Source organism: Oryctolagus cuniculus, chromosome 4 (assembly GCF_964237555.1).
Source record: "Oryctolagus cuniculus chromosome 4, mOryCun1.1, whole genome shotgun sequence".
Classification (NCBI taxonomy): Eukaryota; Metazoa; Chordata; class Mammalia; order Lagomorpha; family Leporidae; genus Oryctolagus; species Oryctolagus cuniculus.
Window position 1 is genome coordinate 67,591,238 of NC_091435.1, and position 24,225 is coordinate 67,615,462.

A 24,225-nucleotide genomic window follows, 5' to 3' on the forward strand; every position below is an offset into this window, starting at 1 on the left:
CATTCAAGCCATGTTGAACTATTTCTCATAGACAGTTTATGAAAACATATTTGTTAACAAACCCAAATAGTTTTTCTATAGAATATAAGGTGCTAAGAGTACCGTTATTTACATTTGGACACATTTATCATTTGCCTTTACCTAATTTACATTAACAATTACACCTAGATGACTGAAGATGTGGTCAGGACCACAGCTATACCTATGGAATGGGCTGGGTCAGTTTGATGAGTCTCACTGGCATGGAGTTGGACCTGTTCCCAAAATCGACTTTGCTTCTATGGGAGGAGGGTATTAGAAAGGATCATAAAAACATAAAGTAGGAAGTGGAGTTGGAGGCAAAAAACCTAGTTTTTGTTTGACTTGTGACAGGTCACTGAGTGAGAAGGAACATGGATTCTGACTATGCCTTCCACTCCCATCACCTCCCGTAGGGGTAACAGAGAGGTGGGCTCTCTGGCTGCCACACGAGAGCAAGTGACTCAGGGACTAGGGGTAAGAGACAGGGTTTGGGGGTTTGAGGAACCAGCAGTAAGGCAGGGACAGTATGTTGGATCAGTAGAATGGGGAGGGTGAAAGTTGGAACAAGGACTGGGTTCGAGATAAAGCAAAGGGCACAAGAGAAATAGAAATGGACAAGTACTGGTTTTGAGATAAGGGCAAGCAGGAGACTTGAGATGAGGCAAGGGGAGTAGAAACAGTTGCAGCCTCCTGGAATGCCTGGGCAGAAGGGACAGGTACTGATGAGCTAGAGCCAGAGTGGATGGTGCCAGAGCTGGCAGTGGGCTTTAATGTGGTGGCTCATCTGTAGGGTCTAAAGTAGAAGAAGTGGTTTTGGCCTTTTAGTGGGAGCTTTGGAAGTTAAGATAACCTGAGCTGGAGAATACGAGGTATAAATAGAAGGTTTAGACCAGAGATAGGAGAAAGCCTGAACATAAGAAATTTCCTGTCACCCTCCTGACCACTCACAGAAGTAGTAAAGATGGTGAATAATGTCAGGGTCAAATGTGCCGGTAAGCAGCCTTTTGGACTGGTTGTCAAGGTCAAACATGGGCCATGCCTGATTACAAAGAAAGATGAGGCCATGGCATTTGAGATCTGGGACCAGTCTGAGAGGAACAAGATTATTTAGGAGGCAACTGACAGGAGAATCGGACAGAAGGCAGGATGAGGAAGCTCCCATAGCAACCTGTAGGGTCGGACTGGCTGATAGCAGGCATCCCCGAGATCATGGCAGTCCAACGAGAAGAGTAAGGGGAGCAGAGGGTGGGGGTTGTCACCTGCACCCACTGGAGCCCAGGGCATAAAGCCCATAGAAGGGAAACAGGGTTGAGTTGTCACCCACACCTGCTGTTGCCTGGGACACAAAATCCGTAGAGGGGCATGAGGCCACAGGAGTTTTGGTGCCCAGTACCAGAACTTTAGGGCAAAGTCAGATAGAACAACCACCCATAGAATGTTGCAATGAATCTTCTGCCTACTCTGTCTTATCTCAGAACTTTGAAGGGCGAGTGTGTAGATGAAGATCACAGAGTGTTTGGTGGTGAAGAAGGAGCTCTTGCGGTGTGTTTTGTGGCAGAAATCCAAGGTTGCAAAGCAGCTCACATCCCCAAGGGGAGAGTAAGGTCGATGGAACAGCCTGGATCCGAGTCACAGCACCAATGAAAGGCCACCACAAACACCAAACCCTGGCGTTAAAGGAAAAGTTTATAGTCGGGGAAGGGGGCAGGGACCCAACAGGCTAGAGAGAGATAGAAGGAGAAAGAAGGCCTGTGAGGGAAAGCAGATCTTATTACAGCTTTGCAGAGGTAAGGAAATGGGGCAGCAAATCCCCTTAGGGTGGGGGTGGAGCTGATGCTTGTTGGTGGGTGATTTGGTCACCTGATTTCTAGTAAGCCAGGCTAGGCTTGGGTCCAAAGCTTACCGTACAAGAAGGTGACAGGGCCAGAGCCTAAAATGGCACCTGAGGTTTAAAATGGCACCTCAGATGAGACAGCACCAGTTTTACTAACAAGGAGAGCAGAAATCTGTCAAACATCAGGGAAATGGATATGCACCTGATACTTTGCTTACATTGTATTTTCCACCAGGAAGGCAAAAAATTCCTATCCTAACCATCCTAAATTCACTATCAGTGCCAACTGAATTAATAGGGCCTTACTATGGAAACTTTGCTGTCCAATAAATTGGTCTGTGGTATTGTTATCTTTCATATATGTCATCTGTTTTTCCAAGTAAATGTAAAACTTCAGTCAGCCTGTTAGGAAAAGAGTGCGGATTGGCGCCTCCTCAGATGGGGCACGAAAAATGTTAGGAAAAGAGGTGCAGAACAGAGAGGAGGCAGTATGTAAATCTACAGCCAGACCAAATTTATTCAGAGAAAATAAATTTGCGGAGGAGGATGATCAACTGCCGGTGTACACAATGATGGAACATGCGACAGAAGGCCCTGACCCCAGGGGCTGGGCCTTTTTTTATATTAGGAAGGCTAGGGATGGGGAAGGAAGCAGGAGGCAGCAGGTGGAGGTGAATTACTGGAACTGCTGTCTCAGCTGGCTGTGCAGAGCCTCCAGCACCTGCGAAGGATGCGGGGGTGGGATGTAAAGGCAATACGATGTGAGATCCTATTGAGATTCAAGGGCAAGGAATACATTCCAATGTTTATCTATCTTTTGGGCGATAAGCAAGAAAGGCCGAGGCTGTGTCTTTGTTCCATCACAGCCTAAGTCTTTTATGTGACAAACATAAAAAACAAACTCCATCACTCACTTCGAACTCCCCAGCATCTAGCACACAAAGTATTTAGGACATAGACAATAAACACTTGATTAGCAAGTAATGGATTTATTCAATATGCCACCTTTCTCACAGTCCTATTCATTGTCCTTACATTTCATTAGTGATTGTTAAATACATGCTGTTTCATTTGTTAATGAGCGGTGGATTACTAAGTATTAAATGCTAGATAATTGAGAAGGCATTTGTGTAGTAGTTTCCTTCAAAGAAACTAAGAAGTGTGCATCATAAAGTGCAGCCAGGAAATTTAGGATAAATGAGATCCATAGTACACAGAATGTCACACAGTGAGAGGGTGACCTTATCACCTACTAGAAACTCAAGCTCTGCTGTCATTCTAAGAATGCATCATGAGGGGCCAACGCTGTGGCGCAGTGGTTTAAAGCCCTGGCCTGAAATGCCAGCGTTCCATATGGGTGCCATTTCTGGTCCTGGCTGCTCCTCTTCTGATCCAGCTCTCTGCTATGGCCTGGGAAAGCAGCAGAGAACGGGCCAAGTCCTTGGGCTCCTGCATACACGTGGGAAACCCGGAAGAAGCTCCCGGCTCTGGCTTTGGATTGGCGTAGCTCCGGCCATTGTGGCTATCTGGGGAGTGAACCAGCAGATGGAAGACCTCTCTCTCTGTCTCTACTTCACTCTGTAACTCTGACTTTAAATAAAATAAATCTTTTTTTTTTTTTTTAAAAAAGAGAAGAATGCATCATGATACGGACAACTTGAGGAGTTGTTTTGAAAGAAAGTTCTCTTCAAAGGGAACATTTTGTTGGCAACTGTGTTGATTAAATTCCTACTGTGCATTTGCTTTTCAAATGTCAAAATCTATTTGCTCCTTTGATTTACCTCTGTGCTCAACACTTTTGATGGCTCTGGGATTTAGCAAGTCTGATGGGAAACTATCTACTGTCATCTTATTACAGAAAAAATTGCAGATCTTCTTGTTGTAACTTTTGCATGTCTGCCGAGGACATAAATAGCTCTTGTAATTCATATATTACATCTTCAATTTCTGGTTATAAAGACAATAATAATCATAATGATAAGTTGATTGTTCCTACAAATAATATAATGTGGACTAAAGAAGAAGATTAAAAAGCCAAGATGAATCGCTTCTCGGCCTTTTGGCTAAGATCAAGTGTAAAAAGCCACGATGATGGAGATGAGTCTAGGAGGGCAGAAGCCTGCTGTACTAAGCTCAATAACTTCGGGAAGCTGCAAAAGCCTCCAACCCCAAATGCTTCACTGAATCCTGAAAACAATTTTACAAATGTACCTTGGTCACTGGAGACAATAGCTGTGTCTTCATATATATGTAGTAGTATGAAATATAATTCAAAACTGAATCTTTACTCAACTATGAAGCTCACATAAAAGCTCTACTGAGAGTCTCAGTATCTGGAAAAAAAATTTGTGTGTACCTGATTCCATGTTATTCTAAAATGTTAAGGAAATGGATCCTTTGTCTGAAAAAGATACACTGCATGATTGTGACTACACTGAAGTAGATAGAAATAGGCAGTGTATGTCACATTTATCTGGCAAGAGAGCTCACTAAGTAAACAAAAGATGTAACCCTTCTGTGGAAACTGAAGAACTGTGTGAATAGTGTGGTGATGTGTAAGAAATCACAGAATATGCATGTTTAGATGAGATGCAGTTGGCAGATAAAGACCAAGTGATAGTTTCCCCATTGCATGTCTGAAGTCATCAGAGATATTCTGCATGCTTCCATTGGGAGCTTCCAAAATACATTATAATAATCTGTTTTGATTCCTCATGGTCTGAATTTCAATTCCATCCGGTAACATGTGTGAATCTGTTTCAAATGCTAGATCCTGCAAGGATTCAGATCCTCCAGGACATATTTACTACCGTGACATAAGCCTTTAATTAAAATGTGAAAAATGTTAGCATTGAAGGAAAATAATGTTATTCTGACTAGCTAGGTTTAGGAAAGCTTATTAGGAAAGGTTATGTTGGGATCATTAAAGTGCGTTTTGGATTGCAAAAGACAGGAGTGAACTGCACCATGGCACTAAAACCCATCAGTACAAGCCAGTGGTGTGGACTGGGGGCAGTGTTGAGGGACTGTCTGTCCCGAAGGCAGTGGAAAAAAAGAAATTCATTATTTTTTTCTTTAAATCATGAATAGAATGATAGGGATATTGTAGTTCCAATAGTTCAATGTTAGTGGCAAATAACTAATTACTACTACTTAAATATCTTCCGTGTTAGTGGCACATAACTAAGTCCTACTACTTGCATATTTTTAAATGCTTATCTATAAATGTATCTTCTTAATATATTCTTCTTTAATATTTGTGCTATTACACAATTAAAAAGCAAAAGGGGACTAAAATTTGTATTCAATGTTGGTTTCCAATGCTTATGAGCAGTCTCACTATTTAGAAAGCAAAACTGTAATCTCTTATCTGGTGGCAGCTGATCCTGTCTTCATCAAAATAAGAAATTAAGTGCTAGCCAAACTACCAAGTGTTGGCAGCTAATAACAATGATTAGAAAAATATTGCATTAGGGCTAGTGCTCTAGGAAATGGACATGGGAAGCCTTGCAAGCAGCTGGCTTTGACAGCACCAGCTGGCTAGAGACTAAATGAAGGGAGCATGAAGATAGGAAGTAGTGTATAGATTAAGAGGTAGCAATTAATACAGTTAACAGCAGTTATCTAATGAAATATGTGCACTCACAGCCTGCCATGTGCTGTGGTCAACACAGGAAGCTCTAACATGGAGCTGGCGCCAAGTCACCAAGTAGTACCAATCTCACTCTTCTGGATTGAAATTCTGATTCTAGTACAAAATTAGCCTCAGTAAAGGATTTGGGGATCTTCATGTCTTTAAGGAGCATAGAACATCAGCTTTCCATGATCATTGTGCCTCGCTCAGCCTACATCATATTAATTATTTTATCAAACTGCTATATAAATATAATTGTGAATTATGCATTTGCTTGTCTTCTGTACCTCCTGATTTTTGTATTTGGTTTTGTTTTCCTTCTGAATTTGTTTTCCTCAAGTAGATTGTAAGCAGAAAAGGCCAAGGCTGTTTCCTTCTACTATTTTGCAAGGCTGTACTCATTTACAGGAAAGTCATTAATGGTATGACTTCTAGAGGAAAATTATTATTATTATTACTACTTAGTAGCTGTATGACCTAAGGATTAGGATTAGGTAAGGTCAATAAGATCCTCAACCTTGACAGAAAAATTTAAGGGAGGACCAAAACAAATTTAGTGAGCAATGTGGATTTTTTTTTACAAATACTGTATTGTCCAATTCAGTAGCCATTAGTCACGTGTGTCTATATAAGTTTAAATTTTGAGATTTATTTACTTATTTGAAAGTCAGAGCTACACAGAGAGAGAGAGAGAGAGAGGTCTTCCATCTGCTGTTTTATTCCCTAGATGACCACAATTGCTAGCACTAGGCTAGGCCAAAGCCAGGAGCCAGGTGCTTCTTCTGGGTCTACCACAGAGGTGCAGGGCCCCCAGCACTTGAGCCATCATCTGCTGCTGTTCCCAGGCCACCAGAGACAAGCTGGATCAGAAGTGGAGCAGCTGGGTCACAAATTTGTGCATACATGGGATGCCAGAGTCATAGGTGGTAGTCCTACCCACTATGCCACAATTCCAGCCCCCAACTTGGATATTTTAATAAAATATTGTTTTTGAAAATTTTAGGGAAAACCCAACATAAACAAAATATCAAAATGTTGTATAAGAGCAAGTTTTTCTTTATTTTGAGATCTTGCTATATTTATATATAACAGTATTTTGCAGTTAGCATAGGATTCTGGGGTCTTCATAGCCATCATGACACCCAAAGACAGATATACACCAGGATTGAAAGTAGTGGGAAACCAGATTGAGCAATGCATGGTTTTATCACTGTCTTAGTCCGTTTTGTGCCCAGAATGCTTGAGAGTGATTATAAAGCACAGAAATTTATCCTGTCATAGTTCTGGGAGTTGAGAAATTTTAAATCCAGGGGCCAGCAGACTTAATCTCTCTGCTTCCAAGATGGTACCTTGAATGTTGCACAAAGTTTTAAATACTTATTAAAAATGAGTAGAAGTAAAGGCTCTATATGTCTGTTTCCAGCAGACTGGTTACGAAGATCATTATAATCAGGTAGAAGTTGAAGGATGCTCCATGGCCCTTGTCGTCAAACGGGTCAATATATCATAAAAAGACCACTTTCAACCAGCAAACTACCCAAACCCTGTAATCTGCAACTTACATAAAGACTTCTGGATTTCTGAATTTTCTTTTTTTTTTTTTTATTTATTTGACAGGTAGAGTTATAGACAGTGAGAGACAGAGAGAAAGGTCTTTCTTCCGTTGGTTCACTCCCCAAATGGCCGCTATGGCTGGCGCCGCACTGATCCGAAGCCAGGAGCCAGGTGCTTCCTCCTGGTCTCCCATGCGGGTGCAGGGGCCCAAACACCTGGGCCATCCTCCACTGCCCTCCCGGGCCACAGCAGAGAGCTGGACTGGAAGAGGAGCAACCTGGACTAGAACCCGGCGCTCGTATGGGATGCCGGCACCAGAGGCGGAGGATTAACCGAGTGAGCCACTGTGCCAGCCCCTGAATTTTCTTTTAATTGTTTTGTACTACAGACTCAGAAAGCTGCTTTATTTTATTGTTTTTAATGACTTGGTTTTATTAGCACATGTAGTCTCTGATGCTTATTTGTCCCTGGTTATGAGCATCCTTGTTTTTTAATATTGTCACTTAAACTTATTTCATGTGACCTTTGAGTAAGTTACTTAACATTACTTTAGTTTATTCCCCACTGTTGTAAGGAGTAACTTTGTACAGTGCCTAGAATATAGTAGGTGCTAAACAAATTTAAGCTATAACATAAAATTTTAGCAGTGATCATAGCGTAATATTAGTATTATTTCTCCCTCTCCAGCTTCTAGATATTTCTAGGCATTTCACTGTTTGTTTACCTGTGAGAGTTTGTTCCTTCTCTCCTCCCATTTGCTCTGTGAAGGCAGCCCCTCATATGCGAGTTTTTGCCATGGCTCCCTTTATATCTATAAATATCTATATCTACACCATGGACTGTAGGCTCTCAAAATCTCCTTATGTTGTGGGTTATGAGGTCCTATTTCTAGCTGAATCCTATCTTTCTTGATGAGAAAACAACCTCCTCTCTCTGCCATGGGCAACTGTCCAGAAAAGGTAAAATAAAAACAAAAACCTTTGAATAAGTCTGGAAAGGGGAGTAGGGGTAGGGGTGGTATGATCTTTTCTCTATCGATTAAACCGCTGAGCCAGTCCCTTCCTGCTACCTAACAAAGTAAAGGTAGTTTGTTTCACCAGCCTCAAACCTCTGCCTGGGATTGCCCTTCTTCCCACAACAAAGTGACAGATGGAAGTGGCCCAAATGACAAGCCATTTACTAAATGACAAGGTACATTTTGACCTCCAAAAGCCTCCAAAAATTGTCCCCTTGCAGAGAGCAGGAGAATGTCAAGTGCATGGTGTTGTGCTGAAGGACCTGCAGGGGGAGACTACTTCCTAAAATACGGCCTCCAGGTCCTTCTTGCTGTGAGAAATGCATTCACCGCTTTCTGCTGGCACCACTCAACCCTCAGGGGTCCTGGGGGAGCCCTTGTCTAGGGAAGACAATCTTTCTCCCTTTGATTTTACTCCTTTACCAGGAAGACAACAGCACAGGCTCTTAAGTCCTTCTTTTAGAAGGTATAAAGATCCTTACGTTGTCACAGGGCTGAGACTTGAGCAGAGTATGATTCTTCGCATGCATCCCACAGCGCTGTCCGCGTGTACAGGTGATTCAGATCCTACAGAGAAGCAGTTATAGAACTGTATCTTACGGAGGTGTTACTAAGTATTTTCTGGAACTATCTATACAGTTAAACTATTTAAGAAGTCTGTTTTTGTGTTTCTGGCTATCCTTGAATTCACATATTTATCCGCTTTCCTTTTCTTCTACCTTGAGTCTGTCTTTCAGGGACTCTGAGTCCCAGATGTTTTGCTTTCATTATTTTGTGACTTTTTCCCCATCAAATGCATTCCCATTGACCCTCCTCTCTTTTCATTCCCTCTATTGTCACTGACATTTGCGCACAACAATTCAGATGTTCAGTGTTTATCAGCCTGGGCTCTCCTGCAGACATTTCAATATAAAGAGCAGTTGAGTTAGAGTCACTGGAGGAGGAGTGTGTGCAGCAGAGCATTCTGCAAGCAACTCACTGAGAACAATGAGTTACACCAAAGAGATGCGAGACTTAAAACCTGTGTGTGCCCCAAGAATCCTCCCCTGGCTGTTTCCTTGGTCAACACATTCACCGACATGACCAGCACTGTGACAGCCCAGCAAGTTTGTCCATGGACATTATGCATATTGCAACAGTAAGAGGGGCTTTGCTTCACAGACCCAAGAAATGGTGTGGAATAGAGGAATCGAGTTAAAAATAAATCTTATCTCCATAATTTATGTCCTGCTCTTCATGTGTCCTCTTTGAAGTCCGTGCAAACACAGAAACAAGGCCAGAAGTGCTAGGACCATAATTAGGGTGAGGTAAAGAGGCGAGGCATTGTGTAGGGCACAATGAAGGAGGCCCTCACTCTCAGGTGCTGACTATCACTGGCAAGAGCCCAAGGGCAAGTGCTTGCTTCTTTGAATTTTGCATACATTGTGCCTCTTTACCTCATCGTACTCCCAAGGCTGCAAGGAGTGAAAAGGAGACCTTGTCTAAAGAGACTCTGGGAAGAGTCTTAGCATGAAGATGTCGGACACTCACAAATGAAAACTGGGATCCACCGTTAGCCTTCCCCACTCTACCCCCAAACTCCACTGTAGATATGGAGCTTACGGGAGTCTTGAGGGGCAAAGTCTAGTCGGAAGGGCAGAAAGCTCCTTTCCCTGTTCGTATGCGGTGACAGTGTTTTTATGGAAAATCAAGGATAACTATTTTCTGGTAACATACTTAATACTTGTTATTTCTAATTCTTCATTCACCCTATTTTACCAGAAATAAATGCACCTGTGCTTGTGAAACACCTAGTCTAGAGCTGGCACAGTCAAATGCTTCATAACCTGGGACTCTTTTTTCTCATCAGGAGGTTAACGGGACTCAGGAAACGCTTGCCTCCCAAAAACACATCAACAAATCCGTGATATTTAAAGACAGAGTCAAGATAGACTCACACCATGGACTCCACCTCTCTCCAGTCCAAATCCAAGATGATGGCCTGAAGTTCTCTTGCTGTGTTAAAGGCAGATATGGCGAAATATTGAGGAGCTCGACCACAGTCAAGGTTTTTGGTAAGGGTTGTTACTCTATGAACTCCCAGCTCTCCTTGCAATTTTTCTTGCTTTGCCCTCTCCAGAAAGGAAGTCCCCTTTTACGCTGGGGAGCAACCACAGAAGGGCAAATATTCAAGAAATCAGGCCAGGGGTTAAGATGCTTGCATTCCATATTGGAGTACCTGGATTTGAACCCCAGCTCAATTCCACATTCGAAATTTCTGCTAATGCAACCCCGAGAGACAGCAAGTGATGGCTCAAGTAGTTGGGACCCTGCCATCCCTGTGAGAGACCCAACATGAGTTCCTGGCTCCCAGCTTCAACTTAGCAAAGCCCTGGTCCTTACCGGCTTTTGGAAAATGATCTCTCTCTCTCTCTCCCTCTCTCTCTGCCTTTCTATTTTTCTATTTTTTTTTAACTCTTAGACAGAAAATACTCTGGAATTCTGTTTTCTTTGATATTTGTCAATCTTATTAGGGGTGGGGAGAAGGTAGGAATCTACAGGATAATGATTCAGTTAATAGAATAAAATCATACACAAATCATACATAGATCAGTTTCCTAGTGATGACTACTTTGTTTAAAAATTTAATGTTCCCTGAGAACACTAGAAATAACCTTAGCTATAACTGCCAAAATCAAATTGCCTCATTGTCTAATTATCTTCATTAGGCAAGGTTGAATAAGGCCAGTGTAAGAACGGAAGGTGATAAACACAGCCCCAGAGAAACTCTGGAGGAGCTCGCCTCCTTCCTGCCCAGACAGCTGGGGTGGGAGAAGTCCAGCCTCCCAGCAAAGGAGCCCGCAGGGATGGCTCTCCAACCCCACTTTCTCTGTGGTACAGAGCTGAGCTGTGGAGTCCACTAAGGCTTCATTCAAAACGCAGAGCCTCTGCAGGGTGCAAATTCAGGGTGAAAATATGGACATTCTATTTTGCCTGAGTGCAAGGAAATATTAGTGAACAGATGCCTCTGGCTATGAATCTCTGTGTGTGTGTGTGTGTGTGTTTGTGTGTGTGTGTGTGTGTGTGTAAACAAGACCAGCATTTATATAAGAGTTATGTTTAAAGGAAGACAAAGACAAAGGCAGTGATGTGGATAGGCAGTGAATTGTTTCTGAAAATGAGATAAACAAAGAGAAAATAACTTCATAAAACCTAAGGGTACAAAGTGTTAGATTTTTCCCCAGGTCTCTGAATGACAGAACAAACAAAATATGTTTTTATTTAGAATCTTATTGCATTATTATGGGAGGTCAAAAAATGAAAAAATCACCAAGCATTTGCGAAGATGAGAGTGGCTACAGCCAGAATTTATTTAGTTCCAAGTCTCATGCTTTTAACTTTCCCCTATGGCTCTCCCCCCATCCCTGACACTTAATCTCTCTCCCTCTCTCTTCCCCCCTCTCCTTTCACCCTGACTCTCTCCATGTCTCCTCAGGGATGGGTTGGGTTTTAATCACACACATACCACCCGCCTCTCTGCCACCAGGACCAGTTACTTATGGAGACTCAAAGGTGTCCTGTGAAGAGTTGGGAGTAGGCTGTTTTCATCTCCTTCACCATCATCACCATTTGTTCACCGAGCAGGGTGTGACTGTCTTAGCGCAAACATGAAACTGCCTCATATGGCCTGATTATTGGCAAACCAACAAAGGCAGCCATCCAGGATGTGGAAAGAAATATCAATTTTACATTAGGCAAGCTGTGTCCCAATTTAACCAGCATTTCTTGTGCCATAATATTATCTAATTGCCTTGTCAACATTTAAACCGTGTCCTCTGCCTGTTTGTTAAATTAAAATACCTTCATCGTGGCCTTGGATATTTTTCACTCACTTACATCTCACTTTTATCACCCCATCTGACTCTGCATTTCTCTTACTTCTTTGAAATCCTTTCAGTAGCTGCTTAAAAATAAGAGTATATGCCTGCTTAGTCATAGAATTAAATTTTTCTTGCTTCCTGGCTTTCCCACTTAATACATGGACTGGGTGGGTTGTGTCTGGACATAGTCTTATTCAGTCTTTAGCCTATTCATGGGTGTCATCCCAGGTATGTCTTATATTGGCCCTGGCACAAGGGTCCAATGCATAATTTATAAGTCTCACTTGGCATACCGTTATTATTCCTCATACAGAAACAGCCAAAAACAACATGTAGAAGCTTTGCAATAAATGCCCAGATGTATCACAGACCCATTCCATCTGCCCTAAAGCAGCTTCTTATTCCTAAATGTTCTTCCTTGCCCAGTTCTTCATCTTCCACCAGAGGTGACCCAAGCGCCAAGGCCACTTCCCGCATCTCCCTTACTGGTCTCCTTTGACTTCACTCTCTGAGCCAGGGAGCCACTTTTCCATCCCAATTTGCTCTCTTCCTCTCTCAAGCTCTAGTTCTGATTGTTCAGAGGCACACAGGGGATCTGTGTGTGTCACTTCTGGGATTTCTCTCAATTTTCATTCTCTGAGATCCTTCTTTCTATGAGTATCTGCTAAGTAGAAGGTCAATATATTCCTTATCCTCTTAGTGTGTCAGGGTTGCATCTTAGTTTGAGTTACACTGAAAGAAAATACTGAGATAAGGATTTGAGTAAATGACTTTATTTGAGAGATCATCCTGTGAAACCTGAGGAGAGGAATGGAACAGTGAGCCAAGGAGGGAAAGTAAATCATTAGCACTGTGGGCTTAGAGCTCAGTCTCACCAGGGAGAGAACATAGGTCAGAGTCGTACCAAATGAAGGGCCAGGAAGCCAGGGTATTCATCCACCCAGTCCCCATCTACCAGCACCATTAATTCCCAGGGTCTCCCAGCTTTCCCCACTTTTGAACTGAGTAAATCCTTAGGCCTTCTGTGTGTAGAGGATGTAATAGGCACTGACAGCATGTGGGATAAGGGTCATTTTTTTAAGATTATTTATTTATTTACTTATTTATTTATTCATTTGAAAAGCAGGGTAAAAGAGAGGGAGATAAAGATCTTCCATTCACTGATTCTCCAATGTGAGGGGCCCAAGTACTCGAACCATCTTCTGCTGCATTCCCAGACACCTTAGCAGGGATGCTTGATCACAAGCAGGGTAGCCAGGACTCAAAGCTGCACTCTGCAATAGGCTGCCCTTGCACCGCAACACCGGCCCCTGGCACAGGGGCTGTAACCGTGCCTTCTGTGGGTTCCTGGAAGACCTGGTCTGCCATACTCAGGAAATTCATGAAGCCACTTGGTTTCAGTGGACTCAATGTCTAGTTTGTGTGGAGCACTGCTGGAAATGTGAAGCTGGATCAAATACTCCGGCTTTGAGGCATTTACAATCTAGCAGGAAAACAGCGTCACTGAAATAGCCCTGATATTTTCTAGTGCCAAACAATCAAACAAGTAACGAGTATTGCTCTGGTCCCCTCCAGGGTCCTGAAAACAATGGCATAGTTATAAAGCCTTTGAACATGTACAGCACGCCTAGCTTCTCTCTCCCTGCCACCTGCCCCTCCACCCTTCCACATCCCCAATTCCACTTGATTCAGCACTGATCATCACTCAGGGGGCAGCTATGCATCCACTTTCCAAAAACCTCCTTTATCCTCTGAGTTGAGGTAGAGACTTTTCTTAAAAGCTTTCTTCAGCCCACGTGTCCTCAATTATTGTACCTGTCTCAGTGTATTATAACTTATAGTTGTTAATCTGTTCTTTGCACGACAATGTAAATTTCTTTGAGGACAGTGAATATGATTTGTTTACTTTTATTTCCTTGGTATCTAGTATACTGCCAGGCACATCTGGGCATTTAATAACAAATATTTGATGAATGATAACTCTTTTACACACATGTATAGATGTACACACTAAAGGCAAGGTTGGGTGGTGTTAAGTGCTACTAACTGTGTTTTATTTGCCTTAAAGCTAAACCAGAAACCCCCATGATCACGGAAAATAACTCCATGGGCTTTTTGGGAGAGGTAAGTAACTTTAAATCCTTTGGAAATCTATGGTGTTATATGTGTTGCTGCATAGTTGCCAGGAATGTCCCCTTAAAAGGCCTTCCTCCTTGGTCCCTGGACAAAAGACTACTGATGGGGATGAAGGGAAGATGAACTGATTCTGGAAACCCAATGGGAATCGTTACTTTCAAATTTAGGCTCTCAGAATTGGAGATCTGCCTACTTAGTTCTTAAATTCCTGCAAAAAAAAAAAAAAAAAAAAAAAAAGCAGTCCCAATTGTTTAAACTCATTTTTAATAAAAATTGAGATGGATACTGAGAGAAAAGTAGGGCAGAAAACAGTGTGAGTTCTTTGTGTAGAACTAAAGTTTTTGCTCTAATCCATTTCTTGTAGCAGTTCTCCCATTGTTTTTGTTTCTCAGTGACAAGGGAAAATGCGCCCTCTCATGCTCCTGCAGAACATTGGCTATTTTTTTGGCAGCAGGAGGAAAGATAAGAAAAAAAGGAGAGAAGACTAGGTCTTCTGACTTCAGCTTCTTAGGGGTGGTTCCCAGCCGCCAGTCACTGGGGTCCGGACCCACTCTCGGCTCCTCTTCTTGTTGGCTTGGCCTTGGGGAAATTATTTCACATTGTTGCAGTTGGTTTTTCTATGTGAGGGGGTAATATTAGCCGTCCATTATTGTTCATTCTAAGAATGGAAGTATTAAAGTTCTTAGTACGGTGTATGACATGTATTAAGTATTCAATTAAATATCATTGTTTCCATTGTTATTACATTGTTGTTATTACTGTTATCTGTTTTAATCAGCTGTCTGGGGGCCTTCTGACTTCACCCAAGCTTTTTAGAACCACACATAAAATTTTTCTCATTAATTCTCAAAGCATATCTTTTTACATGGGATAGGAGACAATTTTATTTTAGCTTTATTTCACCCTCAAGAACATAAAACAACCTATGATTTCAGGTCCCACTGAAAATCAGACATATAATTTGACAGCTACACACAAATCATAGCGCAGATCTGTGGGATGATTTTGGATAACTCTATATATGCATTATCCATGTGTTTGTGTCCTGCCAATTTCATCGATCAGTCTCTTAAATAGACACTGTATATATAAGAAACATTTAATCATTTTCATTTTAATACAATTGGGTTATTAAGTTTATTAGTGGGCTTCAATTGTTTAAATACAACAAATAATCCAATGATTATTGGTCTTTGCCAGTGTTTTCATTCTTAAAAGAATCACTTGCAGATTCTCAGTGCCAATGTTTATAGGTAAGATGGGCTCCATCCAGATATAGAAATATATATTAGATCAAAGAATCACCATTTTATAAAACACTTTGCTTCATGTGCCATCAAATTTCCCTTTCTCTATCTGTACTAACCTAAGTACCAACTATGAAAATCAGAGAAATTTCCTTCCTGGGGAATTAGTGAACAATCTGTCTCCAAACCTACAAAACCAGCTACAGGACATGACTTGTCTATGGGTCTTTTAAGATGTTGCCAAATGCTAGTTTTTCTCTGCACTCTAATAGCCTTGTAATCCCTACTTTATTTTTAATTATTTACTGACTCTTCAAAGCTCTTTAGTTTTATCTCATGGCATTGCCAATGAGCCTCTGAAATAGGTAGGACATCTGTTGTTTTACAGATGAGGGTCTCTAATGAAGGGAGAGCTGGGATGTATGTTTATCACACTGCTATCCAGGCAGGAGGCTGTGACAAAAGGACATCCCGCTTCAGGATCAGAGGGCACCAGTGGCATGTCCTAACTTCACCTTGCTAATTACAGGTCCTCATCAAGTGGTTAATGTCCACCAGCCTCAGCTAGCTCATCTCTAAAGCTAGGATCATAACCAATATTTCACAGAATTTTTACAATTAAAATGTGTGCATAGTACTGGAGTCCCTGATACACAGTAGCCATCCCAGAAATATTTCTTCCTTCCCCCTATTTGTCATTCACCCACACTCTTTCACCTCTTGCTTCCTCTGCACACACATTCATAAATCTCCTATGTCACTGACTCTGGAGACAGTGTGTGATAATGAAAAAACCTGAGAAGACTGTGGATTCTGTTGGAACTAGCTTTGAATTCTCTTCCTTTACTTATTAACTCAAGCACCTGAGACTTCAGTTCCTAAACTTCCACATTTTGAATGGGGACAAGGATTTCAACCTCACTGGAGTTAGGTGAGAATCAAATAAGATATATGCAAAGTACTCACCACCTGGCAACTGCAAATGTCCAGCAATGCCCACTGCCCCCCTGTTTCCTCTGTGCTATAAATTCGCTGCACTAGCAGCCTTCATTGGACTGGGAACTTGGTCAGTTTTGAGCTTTCTGTCTTATTAAACTTATAAAGTTTATGACTATTCTAGTCCTTGAATATGGCTGACTTAGAATTTTCTGGAAAACAGTTTATTCTAACATTGATGCCTTTCAGACTCAGACATGCCAGAGCCATCCAAAGAGAGTGCCACATCATGTTTGTGTGCATTCCTGAGAGCAAGACTTCACCAGGGCTCCAACACAGCAGTCATTCTCACTCCTGCAGCTGAGATGGGCAGGGAGTCTTGGAACACAGCATTAGGGTCCCTCTAGGTAGCAGATTATTGCATTAGAGCAAAGGACGCTGAGTCAAATACCTCAATCCAGAGCTAATGATACAACAGAGGGTGGCTCAAGAGAGATGCATGGAAACTTCGAGGTTTATTCAATAGTTTAGTCTTTTCACAAGCCTCTTACATATCTCTTACTCCTGTGGTTTATGCTAGAACCTGATTATCTCCATGAATGTTTATGTATTCCTTTATTATATTTGACAAAAAAAATCTAAAGAAAAAAGAACCAAAAAATCTAAAGAAAACTACCTAGTATGAAACATGGAAACTGAGTTGATTTGTGGTTAAGATACATAAAAAAGAAGAGAGTCTGTAACAATAGGAATCATGTAACACAGATACTATCATCTTAAAAATCACACTGTGGATAACATCAGAATTTGGCAACAAAGCTCTGGTAGCTTTTTGCAAAATTCGGTTCTTTGTGTATTTATTTGGTTCTGGTTTGCACTGATGAGTACCTGGATTTTCACCATAGATGGAGAGGGAACTAAAGGCCACCACATCCCTGCAGGGAAACAACAAGGGGAGTTAAAACTTTAGCAGTCAGATTTCTAAAAGAAGCCATAAGAGAAAGACACATAGGTGAGGGATGAAGGAGCAGGATGCTGTACTTATGTCAGGATGGTGTCAATTTGCTGGAGGTGGGCACCCATAAGGTACATGAGTAAACCTTGAGATAACGGCATAATGTTTTTACCTCCTCCTGTCCTCCCTAGCTCTCTCTCCACACACCCCCACCCCCAACTCAGCTAAAGCAGAAAAGATTCTGGAGGCAGCTCCAGAAATAAAAGACAGCACCAATGCAAAGGCCAGAGTCATTTCCAGCTGGTTTGTAGTCCATTCCTTGACATTTTAGGCATTGCCTTAGTGACCCAGAAAAAATTCCTCTCCCTTTGGACTGTTAGACTCCCTTTTCTGAAAGCATCCCTGAACATTTAAAGATGAATAGTTTAAAAAAAAAAAAAAGCAGAGAACAATGGATTGGCAAGCAGTTAGCACTTCGAGGCAAAAGTAAAATCTAAAGCCTACTGCTCAAATGAATGACTGGTCTGTGCATACAAAACAAATCCAAGTGAACTCATTAAAACTGACCTCAGGATCTAAGAAACCATGCTCTGCCCTTCACTCATGCAGATAATCATGGTCAATCTCTCTTTCCATGGTGCGTGTTCCTACAGCACAGTCTTCCCCTCATCCTCACACATCTTCTCTATCTCTATTTCTACCTTGTTTACTTTCTGCCTCTGTTCTCTCCTTACGTAACCTCATCTTCTTGCTTCCTTTTCCTTGCTGAGTTTTGTTCATCACTTTCTCACCAGCTCCTTCTTCCCTAACAGATCTTCTTATGAAATTAGATTAAAAACTTAAAATATTTGTATGTCTTTCATACTCTTTGTTCTTTTCTTCTTTAATTTACATGGCAGAGAGACAGAAAAGAGAACCTTTCATTTGGTGATTCACTCCCCCAAATGCCTGCAAAGGCCAGGGCTGGCTAGAAGTCAGGAATGCAATCCAGGTCTTCGATGTGGGTGATAGGAACCCAAGCACTTGAGCCATTACTGATGCCTCTCGCGATATGCATCAGCAGAGAGCTGGAGTCAGAAGCAAGAGCTAGGAAATGAACCCAGCACTCTGGCATAGGATATGTGTTTCCTAATCAGCATCTTCCCAGCTAAGCTAAATGCATTAGAGCAAAGTTCTTAAAGTTTGAACTAAATGAGTTGAAAAGTCTTGAACTTTCTTTGTGCTGATTACACATGAAATAGTTTAAGCTTAGGATTTGTCAAAAACTCACAGGACTCAGGTGGGTTCATGATGAAACAATTTTAATCCAAGCAGATGGTACAATAGTGCAGTAATAGGAGCAACAGATGTGTTTGGAAAGTCTGTAGCTCTCAGTCCCAAGCTTCTTTGTCTTCCCACGGCAGGGTCCTACAGAGCAAGCTTGCTATCCAGGTCTCACATCACAACCAGCATGCATGCAATGCCTCCATCCCAGGAAGCCTTGGCTTTACTCACGCTCGAGTCTCTGAGTGAGCAGGTCCTATAGGCATAGGGTAGCTACCCAACCAGTCTGCACCACGAACCCACCAGCTCACTGAAACCAAGTGCCAAGATAAATCCAGTCATTCTTACTAACCACGTCTTGTGGACTTGTACATTTCACAGTGAAACAGGCCCAGGGAGGCAAACCACCATTTGTCTTTACTGCATTTTGAAATTTTGGCCAAGGGTTAGCACAGCTCTAGGAAGTGCACAGGGAAGCATTCTGGCTGATTCATATCTGCTGAGATTAACACCTGCTGGGCACTTTCTCTTAAAAATAAATTCACACTAAGCTACTTTGCTTTATATTTGAGCAAGATCAGAAACGGCTCTTTGCTATGGGTCTAAAGTCAATGTTTTCAGAACTGATCCCCCACCTCCCAGCCCAATTTAGACAAAGTGGAAGGGATGAGCTGCTGCAGGCGGGTCTTTGTCCCTGTGGTGCGCCTCATTCTCAGCCCTCACCTTCCACTTCATCGCCAGGATGGCCTTTTCCACCTCCTCCAGGGCTCGCTCCCTCCTCTCCACTGCCCTCTCTCGCCATTCCACAGCCCTCTCCCTCCGAAGCACCTCCTTTTCCCTCTGACTTGCCCACAGAGCCAGGGTGCTCACCTGCTGCAAGAGCCTGGCCCAGTCACCCTCAATGCCTGCGGGGAGCTGAGGCCCTTGAGGCCTTGAGTCCTGGCGCTGCCCTGCCTGTGCATGGCCACCCTTCTCTAGCTCTTCCCTGTGCATGCTTTTCAGGTGCTTCCACAGGGCTGTAGTGCCCACATTAACCCCAGGACCACGGCTCACCTGCCTGCCACACAGACAGCAGGTGGCATATTGGTTGGGATGGTGCCCAGCACGAGCAGGGGCCAGATGAAAATACTCCCATGCCTCAGAAAACCGGCTCCCCCTGTTTTGGGGCATTGAGGCAGGCAAGGCACTGGTAAAAGACCCAACCAGTTCTCCCGTCTCACTGATCTCCTCCTCCTCCTTCATCTCTAATTCTCCTTTTGCCTTCAGTCTGGTCCCATCCTTTTCTTCCTCTTCCTGCCTCATCATGTTTCCTCCTCTTCAGCTCCCTTTAGGACATGCCTGTGTGTGAGTCAAAGTTTTAATTGAGCCACAGGTTAGAGGTGGATTTGGGAAGGGACTATGTTAACTCTGGGGGATTCACAATAATGGCAAGGGCTGGCCACACCTCGGTGTGATGTTCCCTCCTTTCTGCTTCGCTGGAGAGTCAGACGAGAGTCAGACACCTGTGAAATGGTCTATGAGGACATTCCCTCCATGCTCCAGCTACTTACTGATCCCTCTTTAAGAATGCCAGAAAGAAAAAACACATTGGTTTCTGTAGCAACGGCGTCCCCTGTCCAACAACTACAAAGTTCCTTAGTGAACGCAGGGCTCTTGACATCAACCAGCACAACAGGAATTTTTGAACACTGAAAATTGGATTCTCCCCAGCCTGCTCCCACTGCCTTTGTGCTCCTTGTTTTGGAAGCAGGAGGAAGAGCCTCAGGGCTCAGGCTGCTCCAGATGCTCAGGGCTGGGCTTCACTGGGTCTTCCTCAGAGTAGGGAAAAGCAAGTGCAGATGGATGCTGATATAGGAAGCAATGCAGCTTCCCGGTTGCACCAAGTACTCCAGAAGCTGCAAGCTTGCCAGCATCTGGATAGAATGCTTCCCAGCGTGAGATCACTTTGTCCCTAAGGCGGCCCCTCTAAAGCTGGGCTTCCAAGCAGCAGGCCTCGCTGTGTTCAGTGCAAAGAGCTGGCGTGCACCGAGGAGCCAGATGTGCGGCACATCTGCACAGATGCGATGTTGCCTCTTTGTCCTCAGAAAGCAGCTCACCACACTCCACCTTCCCTGGCACAACCACCTGCAAAACCAACAGCCAATGAAATCTTCCCAAAACGGCTTATGCCAGATGTTTGGCTTAGTTATACCATTTTAAAGATAAACATATAAATGGAGAATTATGCTGCATATCAAAAAAAGGCTGATTTTTTCCCCTTTCTGCATCAGTTCATCAGTGAGTGAGAGCTTTATCCATCAAGCTTTGCAACCCCAAACAGAAAATTACCCCGTAGTTACAAGTGAGTACTTACAGGCAAGCAAGGCTCTGAACTTGTGTCTGAGCCCTCTGGCGCAGAGTGACTGAGCTGCCTCACACCCTGGCAAGTTAGCTGGCTCCTACCCCCGGAGGAGGGCACCTCCACTTGTGGTATCCTCCCACTTCCAGGAGAGTTTGTCTCCAAGTGGGTGTGTCTCTGTCTGTTGGGTTTCTCTGCAACACTTAGACACAGGTGCAGATTCTTTCCTCATCCTTTCCACTATGTCAAGCACCTACAAGCCTTATTTCTGTTACTCCGTGACTGGATTAGCTGTCCTCTCAACCAAACAAAGACCGAAATATGAGAAAGAAACTGCATGCATCAAGACACCTGTGGCTTCAAGTATTTTACCACATTTTCAGACCATGAGTCTTGATTTTGGGTCTGGCATCAGTGACTGTTGTAAATACAATGAGTAGGAAAGCCAAAGAGCTTGCAGGAAAGCAAAGATTAAGTGAAAGAAAACCCATGAAATTCAAGGAAATACGGCAAAGTGTGTAACAGATTTTGAATGCTGTCTATGATATTATGTAACTACAAGTGGAAAGCTAAAATGTGATCGGCCTCTACTCTCAGAAGGGAGGGAATAATGACCACTTAAGCAAAATATATATTATTTATGCATATATAGTTGAATATATATTATTTATACATAAACATGAGAAGGAAAACCTACTAAGAGAAGACAAGAACATTTTATAGAAGGTGTTGATGGAAGAAAATAATTTGCAATATAGTTTAAAAGATAGAAATGGCATAGCAGAAGGCCGGCGCCGTGGCTCACTAGGCTAATCCTCCGCCTAGCGGCGCCGGCACACCAGGTTCTAGTCCCGGTCGGGGCACTGGATTCTGTCCCGGTTGCCCCTCTTCCAGGCCAGCACTCTGCTGTGGCCAGGGAGTGCAGTGGAGGATGGCCCAAGTGCTTGGGCCCTGCACCCATGGGAGACCAGGATAAGTACCTGGCTCCTGCCATCGGATCAGTGCGGTGCGCCGGCAGCAGCGCGCCAGCCACGGCGGCCATTGGAGGGTGAACCAACGGCAAAGGAAGACCTTTCTCTCTGTCTCTCTCTCTCACTGTCCACTCTGCCTGTCAAAAAAAAAAAAAGAAAAGAAAAGAAAAGAAAAAGAAAATATGTAGAGACTGATGTTAAATTTGAAATGGGAAAAAAAGAGGATAAAATATTTCAAACACTAACAAAGAATTGGCAAACAAATAGAGAAACTGTTCATTTGTTTGTTTGAAGATTTCCCTCTCTAGAGTAAAAAGCTAAATGTTTTCAAAGCAACTATAAAGAAAAGCCTTTTGGAAAAGGTACTGTTTAAGCTTAGACAAATTTAATGTGGGTTAACATACATGTGGTCTTGACTTCAGCATTTCATCTGTGGGAAGAAGGAAATGATCAGCATTAGAGTCTGACTTGGGGTCATTTTATCTGACCAATCAAGTTCATCATGTTCCAACCATCCACTGCCTTCCTTCTGCTTCTAGGGAAACATGCCCAGCTTCTACTTGGGCCTCAAATTCTCTGCCAAGGAACCCATTCCCATCCATTTGTCTCCAAGAATTTCCCACTACTTCTCAACATAGACCACCTGGAGAATTCATGCCTGTCTCTCTCTGCACACATAAATTCACTTACTACATAATTCTTTGTGCTATTGGTCACTTATTCCATATGTACTTAAAATAATTTTATAAAAACCAATTATTTGGATTTTCTGTCCATACAGCCAGCACACAGGGAGTGTGACTTGTGGTGACTCCTTGGATGAGAAGCATGTATGTGTGTGCGCATATACCCTTGTATGTAGCTACGTCTTACTTTTTCAGATTTGTCATATATTTTCTTCTTACTCACTTAGGCCGAGTAGAAACTCCCAAATAAAAACAGATCTGATGACTCAGCAAAACTGTATATGTTTGACATTTGCAAAATCATTTGGCCTCAAGTTAAATTACTTTAGCCTATGACTTTTCGATTTTAGAGAGACTGGGAGAAATTTATGACAAGAACCATATTCCTAACGCAAACCTTACAACACAGAATCTGGAGATAGCACCAAATATTTGAAACCTGAATCATTTAGAAAATGTGAAACCAAAGAATCCACAACAGTCAAATCATTTTAACATTTTAGAAGTTGATATGAGATTCCTTCAGTGAGGGATACAGTTGTGTTTTCAAATAAGGTGACTCCCACTTGTTGCTGGTATGACCACATCATCATTTTGGGGTGGGTTATCTGAAAACAGAGGAAGAGTCAGGAGAATGGTTGAAGGCACTGGATTGAATGCAAATCTTTGCACCATTTTTTAAAAATCTCATCTCCTATGCCTCTAAATCCTTTCAACTGAAGATAAAAATCAGTCTTAGGTATACTAGTAGATTAAATGAAATGAATTATTTCACTCAGTAAAAATATTTTTTAGAGTACTTGGCTTCACTTTCAATTTTCTAAGGGAGAACATGACATAATTCCATTGATCCACATCCCTGTTACATGCATGCATCCCATTATCTGTATAAAACAAGTGTTGAATGAGTGGTAGTAATAAAAACTAAGTCTTTGCCCCTACTCTCTTAAGTGTGATAGGTAACTTCCTTTAATGACCTTCTTGAGTTTTGGGGATTTCCACAGCAATGTACTAAGGGATAGTAAACAGCCCCTCAGTAGGATCTCATCAGGAAAAAAAAAAAGTTACTCAGTATCCTTGAGTCTGTTTTCTCATCTCTATAGGCCCAAACCCTTTGGGAGTAACTAGGTTGTGGATCGACACCCAAGCATCCAAATTCAGTTAATTTCTCATTCCTTGTCATGAAGTACAGTCACCAATTGTGGAAAATATTTGGGAGATAAGAACTAGAGCCAGTGATATGTAAAATATATACGTCTCTGGATAAGAAAGTCAATAACTACAAATGAGATTATAATTTTCTCCAGGCTGAAGCATCATCCCCCAAAGAATAAATGCAGTGTTAGACATAAAATATAACTAGAGGGTGAGTGTTTGGTGCACTGGTAAAGAAATAAAATATAACCAACCCAGCATAAGTTCTCTGTTTTATTAATATAACTACCTGTTCTCCCACTTTTTAAACTTCAGAACAGTGTGTTTTACCAGGAAGTGTATTGGAAGAGGATTGAGGAGACACAGTTCCTAATTATGCCATTAATTTCTTTTCATTCTTTTAAGCACTTGGTACCTGGATTTTCTCATCTGTCAAATAATAATAAAGCATAGTAATAAGTCATGCTGTGCCCCTCCTATATGATTAAGATGATAAATAAAAAATAATTAGAAAAACTTTTTATAAGCAAAAAGTAAGTTATTTACATAAAATAGTTCTATAACTCATACTGCAAATAGTATTTGACATTATTTGGGAAACAAATCATGTGTGGATCAGT

The 24,225-nt window shown here is 42.3% G+C and overlaps 2 protein-coding genes across 5 annotated transcripts in view; one reads left to right on the forward strand and one right to left on the reverse strand.

Annotated features, from left to right (window-relative positions):
- The window catches only part of CD96 (CD96 molecule), a 116,305-nt gene that overhangs the window by 20,809 nt on the left and 71,271 nt on the right, over positions 1-24,225 (forward strand). For all 4 annotated transcript variants that reach the window (XM_051859365.2, XM_051859366.2, XM_051859367.2 and 1 more), the window contains exons 4-5: positions 9,908-10,112; positions 13,987-14,042. In XM_051859365.2, coding sequence (XP_051715325.2) covers positions 9,908-10,112; positions 13,987-14,042 — 261 coding nt within the window. The remainder of the gene's footprint in view (positions 1-9,907; positions 10,113-13,986; positions 14,043-24,225) is intronic.
- On the reverse strand, positions 16,556-24,110 carry ZBED2 (zinc finger BED-type containing 2). The gene is made up of 2 exons (XM_017347112.3): positions 20,809-24,110; positions 16,556-20,579 (listed from the first exon to the last, which is right to left on the reverse strand). Exon 2 carries the CDS (start codon positions 19,758-19,760, stop codon positions 19,104-19,106), a length of 657 nt encoding a protein of 218 aa, XP_017202601.2. The 5' UTR covers positions 19,761-20,579; positions 20,809-24,110; the 3' UTR covers positions 16,556-19,103.